This window comes from Sceloporus undulatus, chromosome 6 (genome assembly GCF_019175285.1).
Source record: "Sceloporus undulatus isolate JIND9_A2432 ecotype Alabama chromosome 6, SceUnd_v1.1, whole genome shotgun sequence".
Classification (NCBI taxonomy): Eukaryota; Metazoa; Chordata; class Lepidosauria; order Squamata; family Phrynosomatidae; genus Sceloporus; species Sceloporus undulatus.
This window is the reverse complement of record NC_056527.1, coordinates 62,484,053-62,504,318: the sequence shown is the minus strand read 5'-3', so window position 1 is coordinate 62,504,318 and position 20,266 is coordinate 62,484,053. Positions and strand designations below refer to the sequence as shown.

At 37.2% G+C, this 20,266-nt stretch overlaps 1 protein-coding gene across 3 annotated transcripts in view; it reads right to left on the bottom strand.

Annotated features, from left to right (window-relative positions):
• SEPTIN7 (septin 7) overlaps positions 1–20,266 on the bottom strand; it is a 73,012-nt gene that overhangs the window by 12,222 nt on the left and 40,524 nt on the right. For 2 of the 3 annotated variants that reach the window (XM_042473288.1, XM_042473287.1), the window contains exons 5-12: positions 18,588–18,688; positions 16,698–16,832; positions 15,728–15,845; positions 13,067–13,159; positions 11,039–11,135; positions 9,417–9,468; positions 8,378–8,503; positions 306–326 (exon numbers count right to left, since the gene is read on the bottom strand). In XM_042473288.1, the coding sequence (XP_042329222.1) occupies positions 306–326; positions 8,378–8,503; positions 9,417–9,468; positions 11,039–11,135; positions 13,067–13,159; positions 15,728–15,845; positions 16,698–16,832; positions 18,588–18,688 (743 nt within the window). The remainder of the gene's footprint in view (positions 1–305; positions 327–8,377; positions 8,504–9,416; positions 9,469–11,038; positions 11,136–13,066; positions 13,160–15,727; positions 15,846–16,697; positions 16,833–18,587; positions 18,689–20,266) is intronic. The other variant, XM_042473289.1, reaches the window with a different exon arrangement.

Below are 20,266 nucleotides of genomic sequence, written 5' to 3'. Positions count from 1 at the left end.
AAAAGCAAGAAACGAAGCAGTTTAAATGCTTCAGGAACATTTCACACACAATTTACCTGTTAAATACTGACAAGTTGTGAGTAGACGTCCACTTTCTACTCGCTTTGTGCATAAAAATGCTCCCACTTTTTGTCACTAAAAATATTTAATGTTATGTTAAGAAAGTTTTAGAATAAAAACCATTAAAGCAAAATAAACGCAAGAGCTGAAAATAAAGTTTTCTTAAAAATTACACTTAACATTAAATGTCTTATTTGTTTTAAGCCTTTTGTCTTAAGTCTTGAAAAAGTTAAATGACCACTTACATGCCTTCAACTGTGTCAAATCTAAAAAACAAAAAATACAGATGCTTAGCATGCTTAAATCAAACCACAAAAATAAAAGTCAATAATTGAAAAAGCAAATTCATGATGGATTTGACGCTACTTTGCTTTACTTGCTCCTTGTAAGCAAAATTTCCACTGTAAAGTGAGATGTTAATTAAAGCTAGTTAAATTTTGCTTTTCAATATTTGTTAGTGAAGTGTGGTACACAATTAGTGAAGCCTTCATGTGCAAAGCTTTTTGAGAACATTTACCTGTACCGGTATGCCAGAAGTCATACATGTTCTCTGAGTAAGAATTTAAATATTTTAGTGACATTTGTTTGATTTCTCAAAAGAAACACCAAATCACAACTGTCCCTAGGCCTATGCTACTAGTGCATTTCTTCAAAATGAAATAAGTGATACTGCAGAAATTCCATTTAATTGGCCAGCAGAGGTCTCAGAAAAATAGTCACTATAATTAAGACCGTAAAATGGTAACTACTAGCCCCTTTACAAATGATTTATTAAAGTATTCAAACTGCTTCAAATTTAATTTTTCAACAAATTCCATTTGGTACGCACATACAAAAGTGAATAGGCCCTAGCAGCAGCTTCATGTTTTGTCCAAAGCTATACATGGGAGGACTGGTGCAGGAAACTGCCACTGCTTGCATACAATGCAGGTAAGATATTTCACTGTTCTTGTACAAAACAAGATGTGTGTGGAAGAAAAGTGGGTCTAGTTAAGAGGTGCTGCAACTGTAATTCCAAAATTGCTGCATTTACCCAATAGTGAACAAAGAAAAATTCATGCTTTGTAACTTGTATCCCACTGAAGCTCATGAGCGCAGATGGGCTTACAATACATCTAATGAGATACTTCTTGTTCTTTAAATTTAAACAGTAGACATACAATTCGAAAAACAAAACAAAACACCATTCTATGTAATTATGAAAAAGCATTATTATTATGGAAAAAAAGTCTGCTGTTAAAGAAGACAACTGATTTCCTACAGTATGTACCAAAAGACATTCTCCAATATCTTAAAATAACATACACATGAAGTGTGCCAGCATGATTGTCATTCCTTTTTTAAAAAATGCTCCATCCCTAGTGGCCCCAAGCCATCTGATGGTTTGACAATGCTGAGACAATGATACCTTGAGAATACTATCCAATTTTCTTGACAGAGATGCTAAAAAGTATTGGGGGAAAACCTTAAATGAAGGAATACCTATATAGCAGATATGTCTAACTCAGTAATTCCCAAACTGTAGTCATCCAGGCGTTTTGGAGTTTAGTTCCCAGGAACCCCACTTAACTTGGACAACAGTCAAGAATTTGGGAAACTGACGTCCAAAACAGCTGGAGGACCAAAGTGTGGGAACCACTGGTCTAACAGAATGTTAACACTGAATTGCTAAGTTCAGGATACTAATTGGCTTGCCTTGTTACAAACAGAGGCAAAGCAATGATTATATTACTAAGGCCTGTTACAGACTGCCAAAATAAAGCTGCTTTGGGTCTCTTTGGAAGTATGCTATTTAAATGATGCATGCATCCCAAGAATCTGGAAGCTGCACCAAAAGCTGCACTCCGGTGCTTAGGAATGGAGTGTGGCTTTGGTGTGACCTCCGGACTCTTGGGACCCATGCATTATTTAAATAGCATACCTCCAAAGAGACCCGAAGCAGCTTTATTTTGGCAGTCTGTAACAGGCCTAAGAAAACTTTTTAAAATCTAAAACTTTTAAAAACATTTTAAAATCTAGTAATGCTTTGTTATTCCTAAAAAAATCAATGATGCTAAAAATACTCAGAACAAGAGCAAAACCAAACTCAGTAGATGTAAAAGGTTGAGTCTTGATTTCTGCAAGAAACAGTGTGTTAAAGGATGGCTGAATTTAGTAAAAGCTTTCAGCACTTCAACACTGAAAAAGAGTATATGCCATAGTTAGTTAAAGCAAGCCTATTTTCATAATTAAAACATACTATCTAAAAGATGACTTGCACATCAGAAGCTAGTGGGACAGTGTGACATCCACCATGTCAGAACAAAACAGAGAACATTCTGTTTGTATTATTAACAGTAAGGTTTCCTTTTGTAAAGGGAAAAAAGCCCTAAGTTGCATCAGATAACTTAAACGACCATTAAGTTATAAGAAACTGTTTTTGGTTTTCAATATATGAAGATTACACTGAGCATGTGCTATGAACAGTAAAAAGTACTTGCAGTCTTTTCTAATCAACATCACCAACTTTGTTCTGTATCGCTGTGCTTCCACTTTTTGCCAAAAAACAACAAAACAAAATCCACTACTACCTGGAAAGCAAATTCACTGTCATTTTCAAGAATACCTGCTTTTATAATTTAAAAAAATCCACCCTACTTTTTCCTCCAAAAGAGGAGCTCCTCAAAGTACTTTACAAGCATAAAAGCATAATCATTAATACAGCTGGCCCTCCTTATCCACAAATTTTTATTAACAGATTCAAGCATCCACGCATTGAACATATTTTAAAACTATATAAATTTCAATAATCAAATCTTGATTTTGACATTTTATATAAGAGACACCATTTTACTATGGCATTGTATTTAATGGGACTTGAGCATCCATGGATTTTGGTATCCACAGAGGGTCCTGGAACCAAACCCCAGCAGATACGAAGGGCCCACTGTACACATTAACAAGCTAAGAATAGTAGCAAAAAAGATTGTGTATCCACCAAAACAATAAAGTTATAAAGTAATAGGATCCAGTGCTTTTTTGAACAAAAGGTCTTCATTTGCCAGAGGAACACAGCTAAAAGAGGAAAACAACTTAACTCCCTGGCCAAGACATATAGGGTACTGTCACCTAGGGGGGGAAACCAGCCTTCAGTACAATGCTACCAAAGCATGCCTCTGGAGTGGGACACAGAAGCTCATCTTAAAAAACCCGAGACCTTCATTCCTATGGGAGGAAAAAAATTCTGCATGAGCCAGATCCCAAGCCATTCAGATCTTTCAAGATAATCAGCAATACCCAGAACTGAGTCTGAGACTAAGTGGAAAATAGTGCAGCTGATACAATAAAGAGATCATCATACTGGTAATTTCAGACGTTTGCCCTAATCAACGTTTGGCACTTTTAAAGTCTAAGAGGATTTCAGATCCATCCCCATATTAAGAGAGTTGCAACTGCTGAATAAAAACCAAACACATGTAGAGCCATGGCCAGTTTGACTCTATCTGGATCAATGAAGTTGGTGTACTAGCTAAACATAGCAAAATCAATCCTGATTATTTCCCAAACTATTTTATGAGTTCAATTCCACCATGAACAGGCTGTCATTAGGAACCCTACCGTCCAATGTTACAACCAACTATAACTCTGATGCTTTCACATCTAATTTAATGTTAGTAGAGTCTACCACTCAGAACTTCCAGAACATCTCCACATTATGAAGATTAAAGAGACAAAGCTAAGTGTCACCAGCAACATAGGAATACCCATTCCCTCCCCTCAGGTGATAACCGCCTGGTAGTATTGCACAGATGTTGAAAAAGATAGTGGACAATATTCAAACACTGTGGAACTCCAGAAAGTAAAGGCCATGATATCAAACACAAATCCATTAGCATCATGTCTTAGATGAAAATTTCCCTTTTAAAAACCTGTTCCTCTTACATAGTTTTTAGAAATAGTTTTGCAAGACAAAATATATAAATGCCTCAGTTTAAACATTTTATTCATTATTCTAAAAGAAAATATTCCACAATCCATTTCCCTAATTTTTCCAGGAAAAGGGGGGTTCAAAAATGTGAGGATCTTTCTCTCTTAATTTTATGGCTTATCCCCCTCTGGTCCTTCATATCTCTATGTCCCATTCCCAGCAAGTTAGTCCAGGAAAATGAATCTCCCCATTTGTCCAGCTCCCCGAGAAGGTAATGTAGTAAAAGACTATGATTACTTCTATTCAAAAACTGGGTCTAAAGTGAAACTGAAATGACCCCCAGTAATCAGAATTATCCATGAATTCTTACACACATATGAAAGTCTGGACTGATCCTTGCCCACATTCTTAGGTTGCTTTTTAACAGCTCTCCCTCCTTTGCAGAGGTTAGCAATCCACTAGTCTAAATCTTGCCAGACAGAAAACTGTCCTTAACAAAGCAATATACTGTACATTAATTATGCTGTACAGAAAATATGTGGAATTAGTAAATGAAAAGCAGTAATGCTACTGTAAAGCTATTACGCTAAAGAGTAACTAAACACCAAGAATTCAGATTTTCCAAGGATTCAGCTTTAATTATAATCTATGAACTACCTGGATTTTATAGCTTTTGCAAAAGGAACTTGCATTATGGATCATTCATTCAAACTGGGTTTCATAACGGACAGCAGTTATCACAAACTCTTGTTACTGCTTCCTCCCCCCCCCCCCCCTATATGTGAATTCAGACAGCTCAAAGCTGTCTTGACCTTTCTTTCCGTTTCACATCTTGGCTCACACCTCCTCAGCAATGGAGTCCCTGGAGCTTCTTTTGTAAATCGCATTGATGACCATGATAAAACAAAAAACAATTTGTCAAACTGAGAAGAAAGCTATCTTAACTCTATGACAGTATACGGAGAAGATATTTAGAGCTGAAGATGTAACAAACTAAAGGGAAGACAGGTGGTAGGAGATGACTGAAATGGACCTTTTGGTTGTTGTATGTTCATTTGAAATCCTTGATTCTTAAACTTTTTAACAGGTAGATATGTGGGTGCGTGCTGGTGCTCTTCCCCACAGTAGAAACCAATGGCATATTAGTAAATAAAAAATGCAATAAGGCAACCCAGTTTGCTAATGAGATAAACGGTAAGAGCACAAGGAGAGCAAAAGATTCTCCTACCACAGACAAGGCTTACACTAAATTCTCATCTACCATATACACTCGACTTTAAGTTGACTTAGTGAATAAGTTGACCCAGGGTTTTTGTGTCAATTTTGACCTAAATTTCTCGACTTGTACATGAGCATATACGGTAATAAAATGAAATGAATAATGCCAAATTTTATATTCACAATCAAATATAATCTCGGTATCAAAAGCATTTATTGAAAATAAGTGGGAAATTCAATTATCATCTATAATTACAACAGCCACATAAACTGATTTAGTGTATAAATTAGTAACTATATAAATAAATAAATAAATAATAAAACTTTTGTTTATATCCTGCTTTTCTGTGACAAGACAATCAAAGCAGTTAACAACACGTTAAAATCCACATTTACAAATTTATGTCCCAAATTCCCCCCTTAAAACAGGATTAAACAAGTTACAATTAAAACATCTATTAAAAACACAATAAAAAATACAGCGAGGAAAGAGCGGTGGGCTGAAACATGATGTGAGGGGCAGTAATTCTGTGGCCGGGCACTTTTATTCAGGAAAGGCCTGCCGGAAGAGATCCGTCTTGACTGGCAATCTCTATGTCCCATAGACAGCATATGTCTAAGCTGGCAATCTCTATGTCCCTTTTGCATGATTTTTGGGAAATCTTAATACTTTTAAATTAATATTGAACACAATCTCCTAGTGCTAAAAGAAAGCCCATTGTTTATAAATTTAGCAAACTACTGATGGGTGTTATAAGCACAGAATGCATCTATTAAGTTACGTGTGTCTAGGATGATGCATTTTCAACTCAAAACTTTGCATCTTCAGCAATGTGAGCAGATCCAGTAGAAACATCAAATAAATTTTCATTTGCCTTTTGGGAAATAGAATCAGAAAAGTGTGTAGAATGATGCATTGCTATAGAATGATGAATTTGGACAAAGTTTTGCTGAAAAATTAATTGTTCCAATGTGATTAAATGCTCTGGTATTATCAGTTCTTGGAAAAGATACTATGAGAGTGATTCACTCTACCCTAAACTTCTGTCTACTTCTTTAAAAGATGTGTCAACTGAGAAGTTCCTCAGAAATACCTCATCTATCAGCAAGGTCTAGGAAAACTGCAGACCAGAGCTGAAGCACACTATGGACTCTACTGAGTCTCTGAAGAATTCTGCATGGATTATGACCACTAGTTTCTTTGTCCAAGATATTCTCTCTCCTCTGAATGAAGATGTATCAAAATCAAAAGGAAATCTATGGGTGAAGCAAAGAACATTATCCTCCTTTACATTTGGAAAAACATTAAGTGCATTCTGCTATAATGCCATTGTTTAGTGTTACAAAAGTAAACCTTAGTTTCACACTGTTCCCCTCCTCCTCTGGAGAGGTTGTGAATCACCACACAGAGCCTCTGTGTGCAATTAACCATATTTTACACATCACCCTTACAATAATCTTTCTTTCATTTTAACTATGGCTAGTGGAAAGCATGCTTAATAAACTAGAGGTTAAGAGTTGGGTTGTTTTATCCATAGCTCACCTAGTTTGTTTTGTGAAGCAATGGTAAATCTAAAACAGAAGGAAACCATTCCAAACTCTTTCCTGTAACTGTGCCATAAGACACATTTTCTAGCAACTGTGCCACAACCAGAATGTTATGTTTAAGGAAGACTGCCATCATATTTACAAAGCAAGTTAAATGGGGCACAAACTCACAATCTGATGCATCTGACAGGCTCCAACTTCATTGGGAAAATATAAAGTGTTATTATGGCTTTTTTATAGTAAGGAAGCAAAACTGTACAGATAATGCAGACACTATGACTGTTATTTAAAAAGCATATTGCACATCAATATGTACTTGAGAGCCTGCCCACACCTTCTGATTAGCTCAGTCATGTAACACTGAATAAAAATATTTATGTATATGTTTGGGATCTATCAAATGTTGCTCCACATTCTCACTGACTGAACTCCAGCAACCTGATTTAATATATATATATGAGGGGGCATTTTATTTAGAAAAACAACTGACTCATTTAGAATAGGAAGATAAATGAATTACTAAGTAGCCAAAGTTAAAAGAAATATTTTTTGTAAAGTATACTCAAATGCTGATTGAGAAATTCCTGAAAAACAAATTAAATTTGAAATATAGGAGAAAAAGCTTCCAATTTCAATGTAACTCCTGTACATAATTCCTGAAACTGACATCAGTGCTATAATACGATTCAGGAAACAAGACCGAGTCTTTCAGTACTCCACAGGGAAAGATAAAGGAAACAAGTAACAGAAGATTCAATGGCATCATGACAAATTACTTCCATTTCTCAAAGTTGGGCTGCAAAGTGCCATATACACAAAAATGTGAAAAGAAATTTCATTTTTAATACTGAAATGAGACCCTGGAATTAGTTCATTATCATTGAATGTAAAGCTTTCTTAGGCTTGAAACAGATGGATCAAATAAAGTGGTTTCCAGCCACTTTGAGGGCATGCTGTTTAGATGACGCATGCCCCCGAAGTGGCTGGAAGCTGCACCGAGGCTTCACCATGCCGGCAAGAGCCAAGCCTTTTAGGAGTGGATTTAATCCACTGCTGTTAGTTGCCGGTGTGGAAGTGGACCATGCGGTTGTCACAGTCCTGGCCCGATCAAGGTCAAAGTGGCTAGAGGCAGCTACTTTCAGGCCATCAGCCCTTAGTGATACAAATGTCAAATTCATCAAACTTAAGACAGAACTAAACCAGCCCATCTACAGCTTTGTAACTAGTTAAAAGATTACCACAGCAATGTATGTATCAATCAATCAATAAAAAACAGACCTGCAATCTGGTATGTATTTATCTGTATATCTGATGGATACACACAGGATTGCACTCTGAAGGACTTAAGAAGCCTATGTTGGATCACAATGAAGGCCCATCTCATCCAGCATCCTGTCTCTCATAGTGACTAATTTGACATTCATGGGAAGGCCATAAGCAGTACAAAACAGTCAAACCCCATGCTCCTGCTTTTCTCCAGAAAGTGTTTTTCAAAGGAATGTTTTCTTAATCCTGAAAGCAACAGATAGCCATCGTGACTGTGGTTTGTGGTTTTGCTCAGCTCTTTTAAAGACATGACTGGACAGGAGTATAATACCAAACCGATTTTCCATGAACTGTTTGGGAAAATCAGCTACCACTTACTTTGTTAACTGCCCTTTGTTTTTGTTGTTGTCAACTCCGTTGTATGTAACAGCTGCCAATTTTCTGCTTCTGTAGTTCTCATAATGGACATTATTAGTGACATCTTTCAGATCTTGCATATGGGTTCTAGGTAAGAAGAAAGGAAACTTGTTATTAACTGTCCTTTCTTGAATAACATCCAATAAATGCAATATTAAATTTAATAAGCAAAAAACAACATTGGGTTTTGAAATGTAAATGTTTTAATCTGATTTACTCTGCTCAAAGAAACTTTCATCCATAGTTATTTGCATCCAGGTAAGGATATTTAGGTTTAGGTTTTCAGATTATGGAATCATATTTCAAGCCCCCAAAAGATGTTTACCCATCCAATGGAGAAAACAGTTCAAATTCAAAAACATCTAGAAATACTGGGAAACAAATTTTCCTTTGCTGCCTTGTAGCAAAAAGAAAATCAAACCTTTTAGAAGTCAAAGACATATGGCAACAATATTAGTTTTTAAAAAAAAAACATTTAACATATTCAACTTCTATCACTTTTAGGCTGAACAAAAAGTCCTACAATTTATAAATTGTACAATTGATAACATGCGCACACTGTTCTTCAGAAACAGTTTTATTACATTAATAGGTTTCTTTTCTAATAATATTCAATAAGTAATTGAATTAGTTTTGCCATGTTCAATAGCACTCTTAAAAGAGATCAGTTCTAGTCTCCCAATACAGTTCAGCAATTTTCAAGATATTCATCATATTAAATTATGTAAACTGATTTTAACAAAAGCTACATCAACCATTTGTACTTCGTCATAACAAAAAAAGTGTGTAATGCCAGATTATTTGAATTTATTAATTTAGTATCCCATGAGAGATAATAATAAAGCAAAAAGGAATATTTCCAATATACAGTTACCACTGCAACAGATTTTCTCCTATTGCATACATAAGTTTTTTCTGTACCATCTGCCTACCACATGGGAAAACAAACAAATAAATAAATCTCCCAATCTGTTTTCAAAATCAGTGTTGCACTGCTTACCTTATTAACATGTTCCTTAGAATTGTGAAGTCACAATGTTCACCATTTTCAACTGTAGAACAAAAATTCTGCATTTTTACAGAGAACAGACACCTGTTAGCAGCAAGTGTGTGTATGCACGCGTTCACTGGTGAATAAGGAAGATTAGGAAGTCAACCCTCTATTTACTGTCACTGATAATAACGTTGAAGAAAGTATGTAGAGGATGAGGCAGATCTAGTGATTGATTTTACAATGAATTATTAGGATGTACTATGTTAAAATCATACCAGAGACAAGTTACTTTTCTAGACTGTAACTCTCCAAACCCTTCAGCTCTGCCAATGTGGCCAATCCTGGTTTGTTAACTTATCTAGATCTCTCTATAAGCTTCCTCACATGTGTGGAGAAGGGAGGGTGAATACATGAATCAAAGATCATGAAGACTAATTGTGGTGCGCCAGATGTCTGAATTCAGCCAACGTGCCTTGCATTTGCTGTGCTACAGGTCTGTCAAATATGATTTCCCCCAGTCATCATTAAATCATGTCATAACTTGAAAGGCTGCCTGGACCTCCCTTCTTTCTTCGTCTGATACAACAGCAACAATTTTAGTGAGGAACAGGCTTTTCACAGAGAAGATGGGATTAAGGAGTTGCTGTCTCAGCCATCTCCTATCTATCTTTGAGACAAATTCCTAAAAAGGGACAGGAAGTTTTCCAAATCCAATCGTGCTCTGCTATTTTCAGTTCCCTACAGTTTTTAGAACTAAGAAGATGATGCCTCTTTGCAATAATAAGCTATGTTTGGGTTGACAGCAGCATGAATCTGAATCTTGAAACAATTAACAGTAATACAGTGAGATATTTCAGTAATGTTATCCAAAACACACTGCAGAAGTAACCCAGTCTGAGACCACTTTAACTGCCTTGGCTCAATGCTAGGGAATTCTGGCAACTGTAGTTTTGTGAGACATTTAACTTTCTCTGTCAGAGAGCTCTGGTGGCACAGTAAACAACAACTCTCTATCACTGAGCAAGAGCAGTTTAAGTGGTCTCAAAACGGATTACTTTTGTAAGAAGACAAGCCCTTCCTCCAATCCATCTGCCATGGTCCAGGCCACAGAGGGAGAGCGGAACCGCTGGACCTGATCCTCTTCCCTACTGCCATTCCCTTCTCCTTCTGTGTCATGTCTTTTTAGACTGTAAGTCTGAGAGCACGGAAATGTCTAATTAACTATCTGTAAGCCGCTCTGAAAGCCTTTATGGCTGGAGAACAGGATATAAATACAGTAAATAAATAGATATTTCTGCCATGTTTTGGACCACAAACCTCACTTCATTGTTATCTCCAAATGGAGTAGATCCATTGAATCAATTGAATTTATATAGTTATTAACTTACCAAGTTCTCATTGATTTAATAGCTATATTAAACTATTGTTGGAGTTAATAACTGAATATAGGTGAGGAACACCTGGCCTCCAGATGTTGCAGATGTCCTATTGTAATGGACTACTGACTAGGGCTGACAGGAGGTAGTCCACTAACAGCTGGAGAGCCCCAGGTTTCACACCCCTGGGCTTATAAGTAGAAGCTTACTGACAAATTATTCAAATAAGGTACAAATATTCATTGTACTTACCTTCTGCAACACCCCAAGGATATTGCCTTCCTCTAACTCTCTTACCATTGACTTCGATGATAGTATTGCTACCTACTACAGCAAGAGGTAAACGGTCCTACAAGACAGAAGAATACACTTTTCTTATCTAAGGTACTGACTTAGCTGGTCATGATGAAGAATTGTCAATATTTATTTCTCTGGATGCATAATATCAGAATGCATAAAATGTTCATGTTGGATATAAACAAGAGAAAGAGTTTGTGAAAATTATGTGAGAGGTATAGCTCTATGATAGAAAGCATGCATTGCATGCCTAAGGTCCCAGGTTCAATCAATCTCCATAGATTTACTTAACATCTTAAGCTACAAAACATCCAAAATAGCAGGTCTAGAAGTCCTCTTTTAATGAAATTATTACGCCTTCCTAGTTTTCATATTAGAACAACTTTCACAACACATTTCCCTAAATCATGCCAGAAAGAAATTGAAAGGAGCCCTGGTGGCGCAGTGGTTAAATGCCTGTACTGCAGCCATTCACTCGAAACCACAAGGTTGCGAGTTCAAGACCAGCAAAAGGGCCCAAGCTCGACTCAGGCTTGCATCCTTCCGAGGTCGCTAAAATGAGTACCCAGACTGTTGGGGGCAAATTAGCTTACTTGCTGTTCACCGCTATGATCTTTGGAACAGCGGTATATAAATAAAACAAATTATTAATTATTTATCACCATACACACATACCAATATTTTGAACCAGTGATTGAAAGCAGGGGAAGATATACAAGTGAGGAACAGAATGGATGTGGTTAACTGTTTTCTAATAGAACTGGTTTGATATGCTGTCTGTCATTCATCTACATTAGTGGTCCCCAAACTGTGCCCTCAGCCATATTGGCCAATAGTCTGAGATTCTGGGAGCTGAAAATCCCTTAAGGAACACAGTTTGGGAACCACTGATGTACATGAAAAGATTAACCAACTAGCCACAAGGTGGTGCCATTGACTCTTCAGCCCTTTTACTTATTCAAAACCAGTATTTCATGGTAGGACTTGGAACTTCATTTAAATTATGTGGAAGCATTTAAAAACTTAATTCATACGAAAAGGAAGCATTTAAAGACTTAATTCACATGAAAAGATATGGATACTAGAAGTTGGATATGCATTTTATTAATCTCAAATTTATTTGAACTGGAAATGCATTGCTCAAGCACATGAAAAACACAAACACTTCATTATTAATCACTTTTTTCCCAAGTCTTGCATGTAGTCTCATTTTTGCTCAGTGGAAAGAAGCAAGACACACAAACTATGACTGGAATATCATTTTTTCAAATTACGTAGAGTTAAGGGCAAGCACAGTCTGACTGCATTTGGATGAAGTAACAGCTAGCTGCACTGGAGGAGGGTAGAGTGCAATGAGGGCCAAGGTGTGGAGCCACTGGCTCTCACAGTGCAAAACAAGTTGTCCTCAAACAAAGCTATAGTTTCATAAAGTTTTAGGACAATCTGACTTAAAATATATACCTATTGCCTACTTTTTGAAGTACACTACTTGTTATTGGAAGTACATTCACAAATTTTGAATTATTTCTACAAAATATGCATAGATGAAAAATGGAAATTTATTGTCAGATCTCTCTCTCTCTCTCTCTCTCTCTCACACACACACACAATCTTGCGCATGAACATGCTTCGTTTATATTAAAAAAAGAATGTTAAGGGACTGAAAAGATTTTCATTCCAGAAAGAAACACCGTTGCTGACCTTGCAAAATTATCAGTTTCTACAACTACAACATAGCAATTTCTAGCTCTCAGGTACTTTTGGGAGGCTTATGTAGCCAGGCAGTTCCCCAACGACTTCAGCAGATTTGAAATTTCTGCATGAAAATCACTTTGTGGAACTCTGATCACTGAAGTGAAAGGGAAGTCCTTTAGAACATACAGTAGTTCTACACACAGACACACAACATGTCCACAGAGGTCTGGGTGAGGAGCAAATTTGACACCAACTGATGTATATTTTGCCCCAAGACATTTTATTTACCTTTATCTTTTTAACAAGCTTATTTTCTTCTTCATCATCTGTCTCTGGGAATTCATATATTTTAATCTTATGCTCTTGGATTTCTTTCATTATCTGAAAGTTAGAATATTGTTAATAGAAGTCTGAAAATGATTCAATATGCTTATCAACCAGCTTGTTTCCTTCCTTCTTTCATGTATGAATTACATTGATCTTCACTGGTGACTGTTCACTAAGAAACACAAGGCTATGCCAGAATATTAATGGAATTTCTTCACTCCTGCTTTCCAAGGTCTTTTTGAAACCAAACTTATGTATATTCTCAAAGGAAACTATCCAGATGAATATCCAATTCGTTTGTATCTTTAACACATGGTTAAAGCTAATTTAATAATTTAACAAACATCCTCTTTTCTATATGGGGCAGTAAAAGTGGACTATCTCTGGCATGTATTTTTGCCTTGCTAGCCCGTTGAATCTTGTGCATCTTCTCTGAGGAAGAACACTGTTGAGAGGGAAACATCAATGGCTAGAGCATCTTTTGCCCCTGTATAGTACTTCTTGGCTTCTCTTTAAGAATGCTAGCTAACATGAATGGACCTGCTTGTGCACTTCTCTCAGGCATTCAGCTGGACAATGTGGGAAAGAATGATGGACTTTTGATCTTACTGAAAGGGTTTTCTTATGCTCTTAGCATGGCTAACTTCCTATAAATCTGGAAGTGAAACAGGACCACACAAGAATAATGAAGTGGTTTCTACATTCCTGGGTGTCAGCCAAAGTAACCATAAACATATAGGTTTTTAAGTGGAAAATATTCTTAAATCTCCCACATTTTCATTCACAATCTTGATAGATGTATGGAAGGTTGCTGGAATGTGAATCTATAGACAAAAGAAATTTTAAAGTAGCTATAAGAATTACTAAATAACTCACTATGTTAGAATTTCAGTTTCACAGTGAGTGCCAAAGACAGGAACTCCTGTCTTTTTGCTGCATTCTTTGGGTGGCTGCTCAAAGATGTGTTAAAAGTGCTGGATTTGGGGTGATGTATGTTGTGATATTCCAGATCCTACCTGATCATGGGAAGCTAAGCAGGGTCAGCCCTGGTTAATACTTGGATGGGAAATCACCAATGAATACCATGTGCTGTGCATCCTCTGTTTCAGAGGATGGAATTGGTAAAATCACTTCTAAGTATTTCTTACCAAAGAAAACTCTATGAAAATCATGAGGGTCACCTAAGTCAACTGGCGACTTGAAGGTACATACAAACATGTAAGTAGAATATACAGATATGTTTAAGTAGAAAGAAAATGGGAAAGTGAGCATGTTTCTGTCTTTCACTCTCCAGAACCTTGCCAGTCTTCAGAATTTCAATATCACGGGGATAGGAACTGCATGGCCTTCAAGCCCCATATGGCCCTTGGGATGCTTCCACACTTGCAAATCTTTTTCACAATTCTCTTCTTCCATTTTTTTGGCTGAGAAACAGTCTCACCAACCCAGTGATGCTTAGAAATGCTATTCCCCCAACAGCAACCCCTCCAAAAACAGTCTAATCCAAAATGTGACTGGAAATGATGTCACTTCACTCCTGTATGACAGTACATGGCATCTTTCTGAAGCAGCCCAAAATAGGGTGGTGAAAGAAACCCTCAAGGCTCATCCTTGCTACTTGGCAAGAAACTTCATAACATAGTGTATGGGGAGCGGTAGCAGAGAAAAGGTGTTCCTTTTGTTACTGTTGATATTATCCCTGCCATAGAGGCCTAAATACCAGTCAAAAGTCTTCCATACAAAGACAGATTTAGGCCCCATACAGACAGGTCAAAATAAAGCTGCTTTGAGTCACTTTGGGGCCTTAGTTTCTTTTAGGGGTTGGGGATACACTGTAATAGTTTGCTGCCAGTCTCACTAACCATCTAATATCCAATAAGGAAAATTTAAAGGATAAAATACTAATTATTTGATTCACAGTAGTTTTAAAATGTACAAGATCTAAAACTGGCAGTTTTTGTGCTCTTGCTCCCTCTCTCTAAGGTAGTAAAACATGTCCATGTGAACAAGTGGCCAATATTTTCAGTACCCTACATTCTTGTTTGTGTTACACATTAGTTAAGTTTGGGATACATTTGAGGCTGGACAGTGTAACTTGATCAACCCCATGCCTTTTCAGACTGGCTTTATAGGTAGTCACAGTCCTGTATCTTCTAGAATCTGCTGTCAATGCACTGTATTATTTTACAACCACAAATACACTACTATCTTTAAAAAGCCAGTATTAAAGCAGGGATTACGTATCACTATCTGACAAGAACAACATGCTTGACAAATATTTAACTTTAACATCTCTGCATAAAACTGGCAAAATTCCAAAGACATTTTAAGTATTTGGCAATTATATCATTCATTTTTCAATTTGCGTGGAAAGAACTAACATTTTCATTGTTGAGATAAGATCAGTGAACACATTTCTCTTGTCAGGAGATATATCATGTTATTAATGCTTTCTGCCTTCAGGGAAGAAACTAGCTTACCAACATCCAAAATATGTATTCACTTGCTCTAGTGCTATAAATTACTTTGAGGATTAAAGTCTGAAGTTACATTTTGAAATGGAGAAGTTGTTCAGTAGTTGTACAGAAGAAAATATTACTTAATATGAGAGTTTTCACTCACCTGTTTTTTAAACTGTTGGCATTCTTCAGGTGTAAGCGTGTCTGCTTTGGCAATAAGTGGAATAATATTCACCTTTTCATGCAGGCGTTTCATGAATTCAATATCCAAAGGCTTAAGCCTGATTTTAAAAAAATATATGGTTTTGCAAACATGATTTCCAAACAAAGCATATACAATAAGATGCAGAAATATTTTTCAAACAAACCACAGAAACTTAGATCTTCCCTCAAGAAGAAATGTAAATTAACAGTAATGGAGTTATGTGACAACTATGTAATACCATCTCATTACAGAACATTGACAGTGTGTCACAGAATGTGAAACCCACTGTGTGTTGTACAACTGCAATGTACAATGCATTTCTGCATGTGCAATAAATATGCAACTTAATACAGACTTTTGTAGAGCAGAAAATGTCCAATCAATTTCACAGATGGACTTGGATGTATGTACATCACTAACAAGATGGTAATCAGAACGTTCTGACCACCTGAACTTCAAAGTCTACCTAACTAGATACATTCTGTGAAAGCAGTGAAGTAGCATAGCTTTCTTTTCTATTTAATGCCCGCAATTATTTGATACCAAGAAAGAAAAGAAGCCTCTTTCCAAGCATTACACCTGTAAACTATAATATTGATTACTGGCTTAAAAACAAACAGTACATGACATTTCTGGCTATAATGATTTCTAATTTTATTTACACATGCAGCACATTGGTTGGAAGTTTGGAACAAAATTAAAGGGTCCTTTTTCAGGCACAAATTAAAAATGTATTAATATAAACTCACATTTTCTAATCTGGATTTAGTCCAGATCACTTTAGTTGATTTTGAAAAGAAAAAGTATTTAGGAGATTAGACCATGCTTGCAAGTCCTGTGCACAGACAAATATGAATTTATGGACTGAATGCCTATAGTTGAGGATGTTTTAAGGTCAAGAGCAGAAAAAATTACACTGATTACTAACCCATGTCCTGAAGGAGCAATGAAGTATAGGCAACACTGCACCCTGTTGTCTGGCATCTGACGTCTGTTCACACGTGATTCTGCATTGAGGTAATCTTCAAATTTACTGTCAATGTAGTCAATAACTGGTTGCCAGCTAAAAAACAGACAGATCAGTCATTTAACATAAAACATCTACTATATTAGAACAAATGTCCAGCATAACACTAGTAATGTGCTTATATTGCTGCTAAGGAGCTGACATATAGGATTTATACAGAACTAACATACCTTAATATTTCATAATCAACCATTATTTTTCCTAGAACTGTAAACAGAATGGTATTTATACTCAACAAGCTTACTGTCAGTAAATAGGATGCACCGCTACAACAAAGTTGCAATTTGTCAGTCTCTAAAGAGTGGAGGTGCAACTACTCCTAAGAGAGTGACCCAGTGGCTAAACAATTTGTATAATGCTCCTTCCATCTCTTCCCTACTTGTGCCACCAGGAAACACAATTACTTTCCCATACCTTTCTAACAGTCACTATTATGAATATTATGTAAATCAGCACTAATTCCTGTACAAAAAGGCAGTCTCTCACCCATTCAAGCAGGGCTCTCCAGATATTTTAGATGTCCATTCCCAGAAGATTTAGCTACCACTGCTAATGGCAAGGAATTATGGGAACTGTAGTCTAAAAAAACCTGGAAAGCCAAATGTTCTCTACTCCTGACTTAAAGTTTTGAGGAAAGGAGAACTGCACATTATTCCTCTATAAAGAAATACAGAAGCATACGAAGCAATAAAAGAAAATGAAAGTTAATGTGTACAACAAGAAGACAAAGCAGAAGTGGAGATAATAAAGATAAACTAATGGTGCAAATAGTGAAGGAGCCAGAGAAGTAGCTCAAGACAAACACAACAATACTGACAAAGCATCTAAAATATTAAAGCATGAGTACTGAGCAATAAATAATGATAGACAAAGAAAAAAAAAGGCAGAATGGGTGGTATAACAGTATTAAATAAAACTTAAGGCAACGGGTTATAAGGAGATTTATCGAGAGATTTTTCTCTTAAAACACCACTGAATTACAGTCAACTCCTTTGCATTTTACATAGCAAACAGTCACACAGCAATTCAGGAAAGAACTAAAAATATAGTAGCCAAATGAGAAAAATTATATCACCATAATTGTGTCCAATGCAACTTTGGTGGACAGAACACATTAAGCAGAATTTAGTTCTACAGTTGGCCCTCTGTATCTGTGGATTTTTAATCCAGATTCAACCATTCACAGCTTAACAATATTCAAAAAATAATGGCACAGAACAGACCAACCAAAAAGGACGGCTTTCCGGCGCCTGGATTTCCGCCGGAGGGAAGCCTCAGCCGGCAAATGGTGAGGCTTCCTGCCGGCGGAAAAAGAACCTGCAAAAAGCAGGTTCTTTTTGCGTTGCGCTTGAGACACCCAAGTGCGCAAATGGTGCACTCATGACGTCACAAGCGCAACGCAACATGTGGAAGCTATGCATCTGTCATGTCGTAATGGCAGCGCCCATTTAGACAGGACACCGCCATTTTGATGCCACCAGTACGTACTAGTGTTAGGGAGCGTTTGCATGGTGCGCGCTCCCTAACCCTAGTACCGCCACCGCCACGCCACATTTTGCCCGTCTGTAACGGGCCAATATAAATTCTAAAAGCAAAACTTGTTTTTGTCATTTTATATAAGGTACACTATTTCATTATGCCATTTTATTTAATGAGACTTGAGCATCCATGAATTTCAGTATCCACGGGAGTCCTGAAAGCAAACCCCAGCAGATATCAAGGGCCTACTGTACTTCCAAAAATGCCAAGTTTGCGTAAGTAGCCACTACTCCAATATTAGGGACTGCTTACCAATTGCTATTATCCACTGCATCGCCAAATCCTGGTGTGTCAACTATTGTTAGTAGCAGCTGGACACCACCTTCTTTAATTAAAACTTTAGACTGTTCAACCTGAAAAAAAAATTAAAAGTGAATATGAAGAAGTCCACATGCTTGAAAGATGGGAGTGGTATTTTTCCAAGTAAAAAATGCTGAACACTGAACACCGTATTCTGAATATAATAGTTTCTGCTGTTCACAGAAGCATGTCTGATCTACAAGGAGGCATCTGTTGTTAGAAGGAAGAGGAAATTTTTACTGGTTTCCAATTCTCTCTGCTGCTCCCAACATTACTTTCCCTGCTGTTTCAAAAGATACCCCAACCTCCTGAAAAAGATTTGGGAGGCAAAAGGGGAACTGGAAAACATTGTCCCTTCTACAGAAACATCCCCATGAGTACAGTTCTGCTTAGAATCAGCTTAGAATGCAAGCCATCATTATTTTTCTATGTATGATCTTTATAAACAACTTACTCATTTTGTTCAGTTGCATCTGCTAGTTATGTAGAAATAAGAGACCGACAAAGTTGTTGGGCTGTTTTCTGAAATTCTGCTAATCACAGCTCTAAAAACCATTTAAGCCTAGCTTCCTTTCTGACCAGCGAAAGTGCCATGCAGTACTAATCTCTGTGTGTGCAGTATGGCTGCCTACCTAGCATATCTACCCATTCTAATGTAATAGGTTGACAATTCAGATCATTTATGCAAGACTGTATATGCTGCAAGACTGTAGATATTTTGGAAGAGTACAGAAAACCCACAGAATGTGGTTCTCATCCTTTATGCCTGCAGGTGCGTGAGCAGATAAACCAGCTCCCTATAGGGAGGGCTATCCCCCCTTGGAAAAAAACATTCAAACTGAAGAACCTTGGACATTTTAAAAGAACAGCACTACTATATTACTCGACATAAGTTGACCTTTTGTATAGCCATGGCCAGGTTGGGGGCCAAAATTAGCATTTTCATATGACTCATGGAGAAGTCGAGGGTAACACTTAGTGGTACGTAATAAAGGATATAAAGGTTTAAGCAAAGGAAAAGGATGCAAGAGAACTTATTAATTCCTGCAGGCATAATGCTGGTGTTCACACTAAAGCCTGAATGAGTGAGAGCTGAGGGAAGTGCTCCCAAACAGATTACAGTATATTCTTGCCTTTAACAGGGGATGGTTCTTTTTTATATAGAAGAGTACAACAGCCTCAATCATCTCAGCTTCCACAGAGTTCAGGCTTGATCGTTCTAGGACTCATTTGTCTTCTGGCTGTCCATGTGTTTCAAGTACAGTGCACCCTTTTTTTATGCGGGGGACCCGTTCCGGACCACTCGCCCCTGTAAAAAAAACACGTACTGTATGCTTGAGCCCCACTGAAAATAATGGGGTCATGCATGGTGGCGGAGCGTGGGCGCATGCCCCATTAGTCATGGGATGGGCCACTCTTGCGCCCCATGGGCTCCCTCGGGCTTTCACATATGCTGAAACCACATATAGTGTCCACTATGATGCGGGCGCACTGTACTCTCTCCAGCACTGCTTCTCAAATGATTTTCTATGTTTTCCCCCCACTGTCCAGCTTTTATACCTGTACATGGTGATTGGACTATCCTCACTATAGTGTAAGAATATGCCTTACACTTTAGAAACGACGTTGTC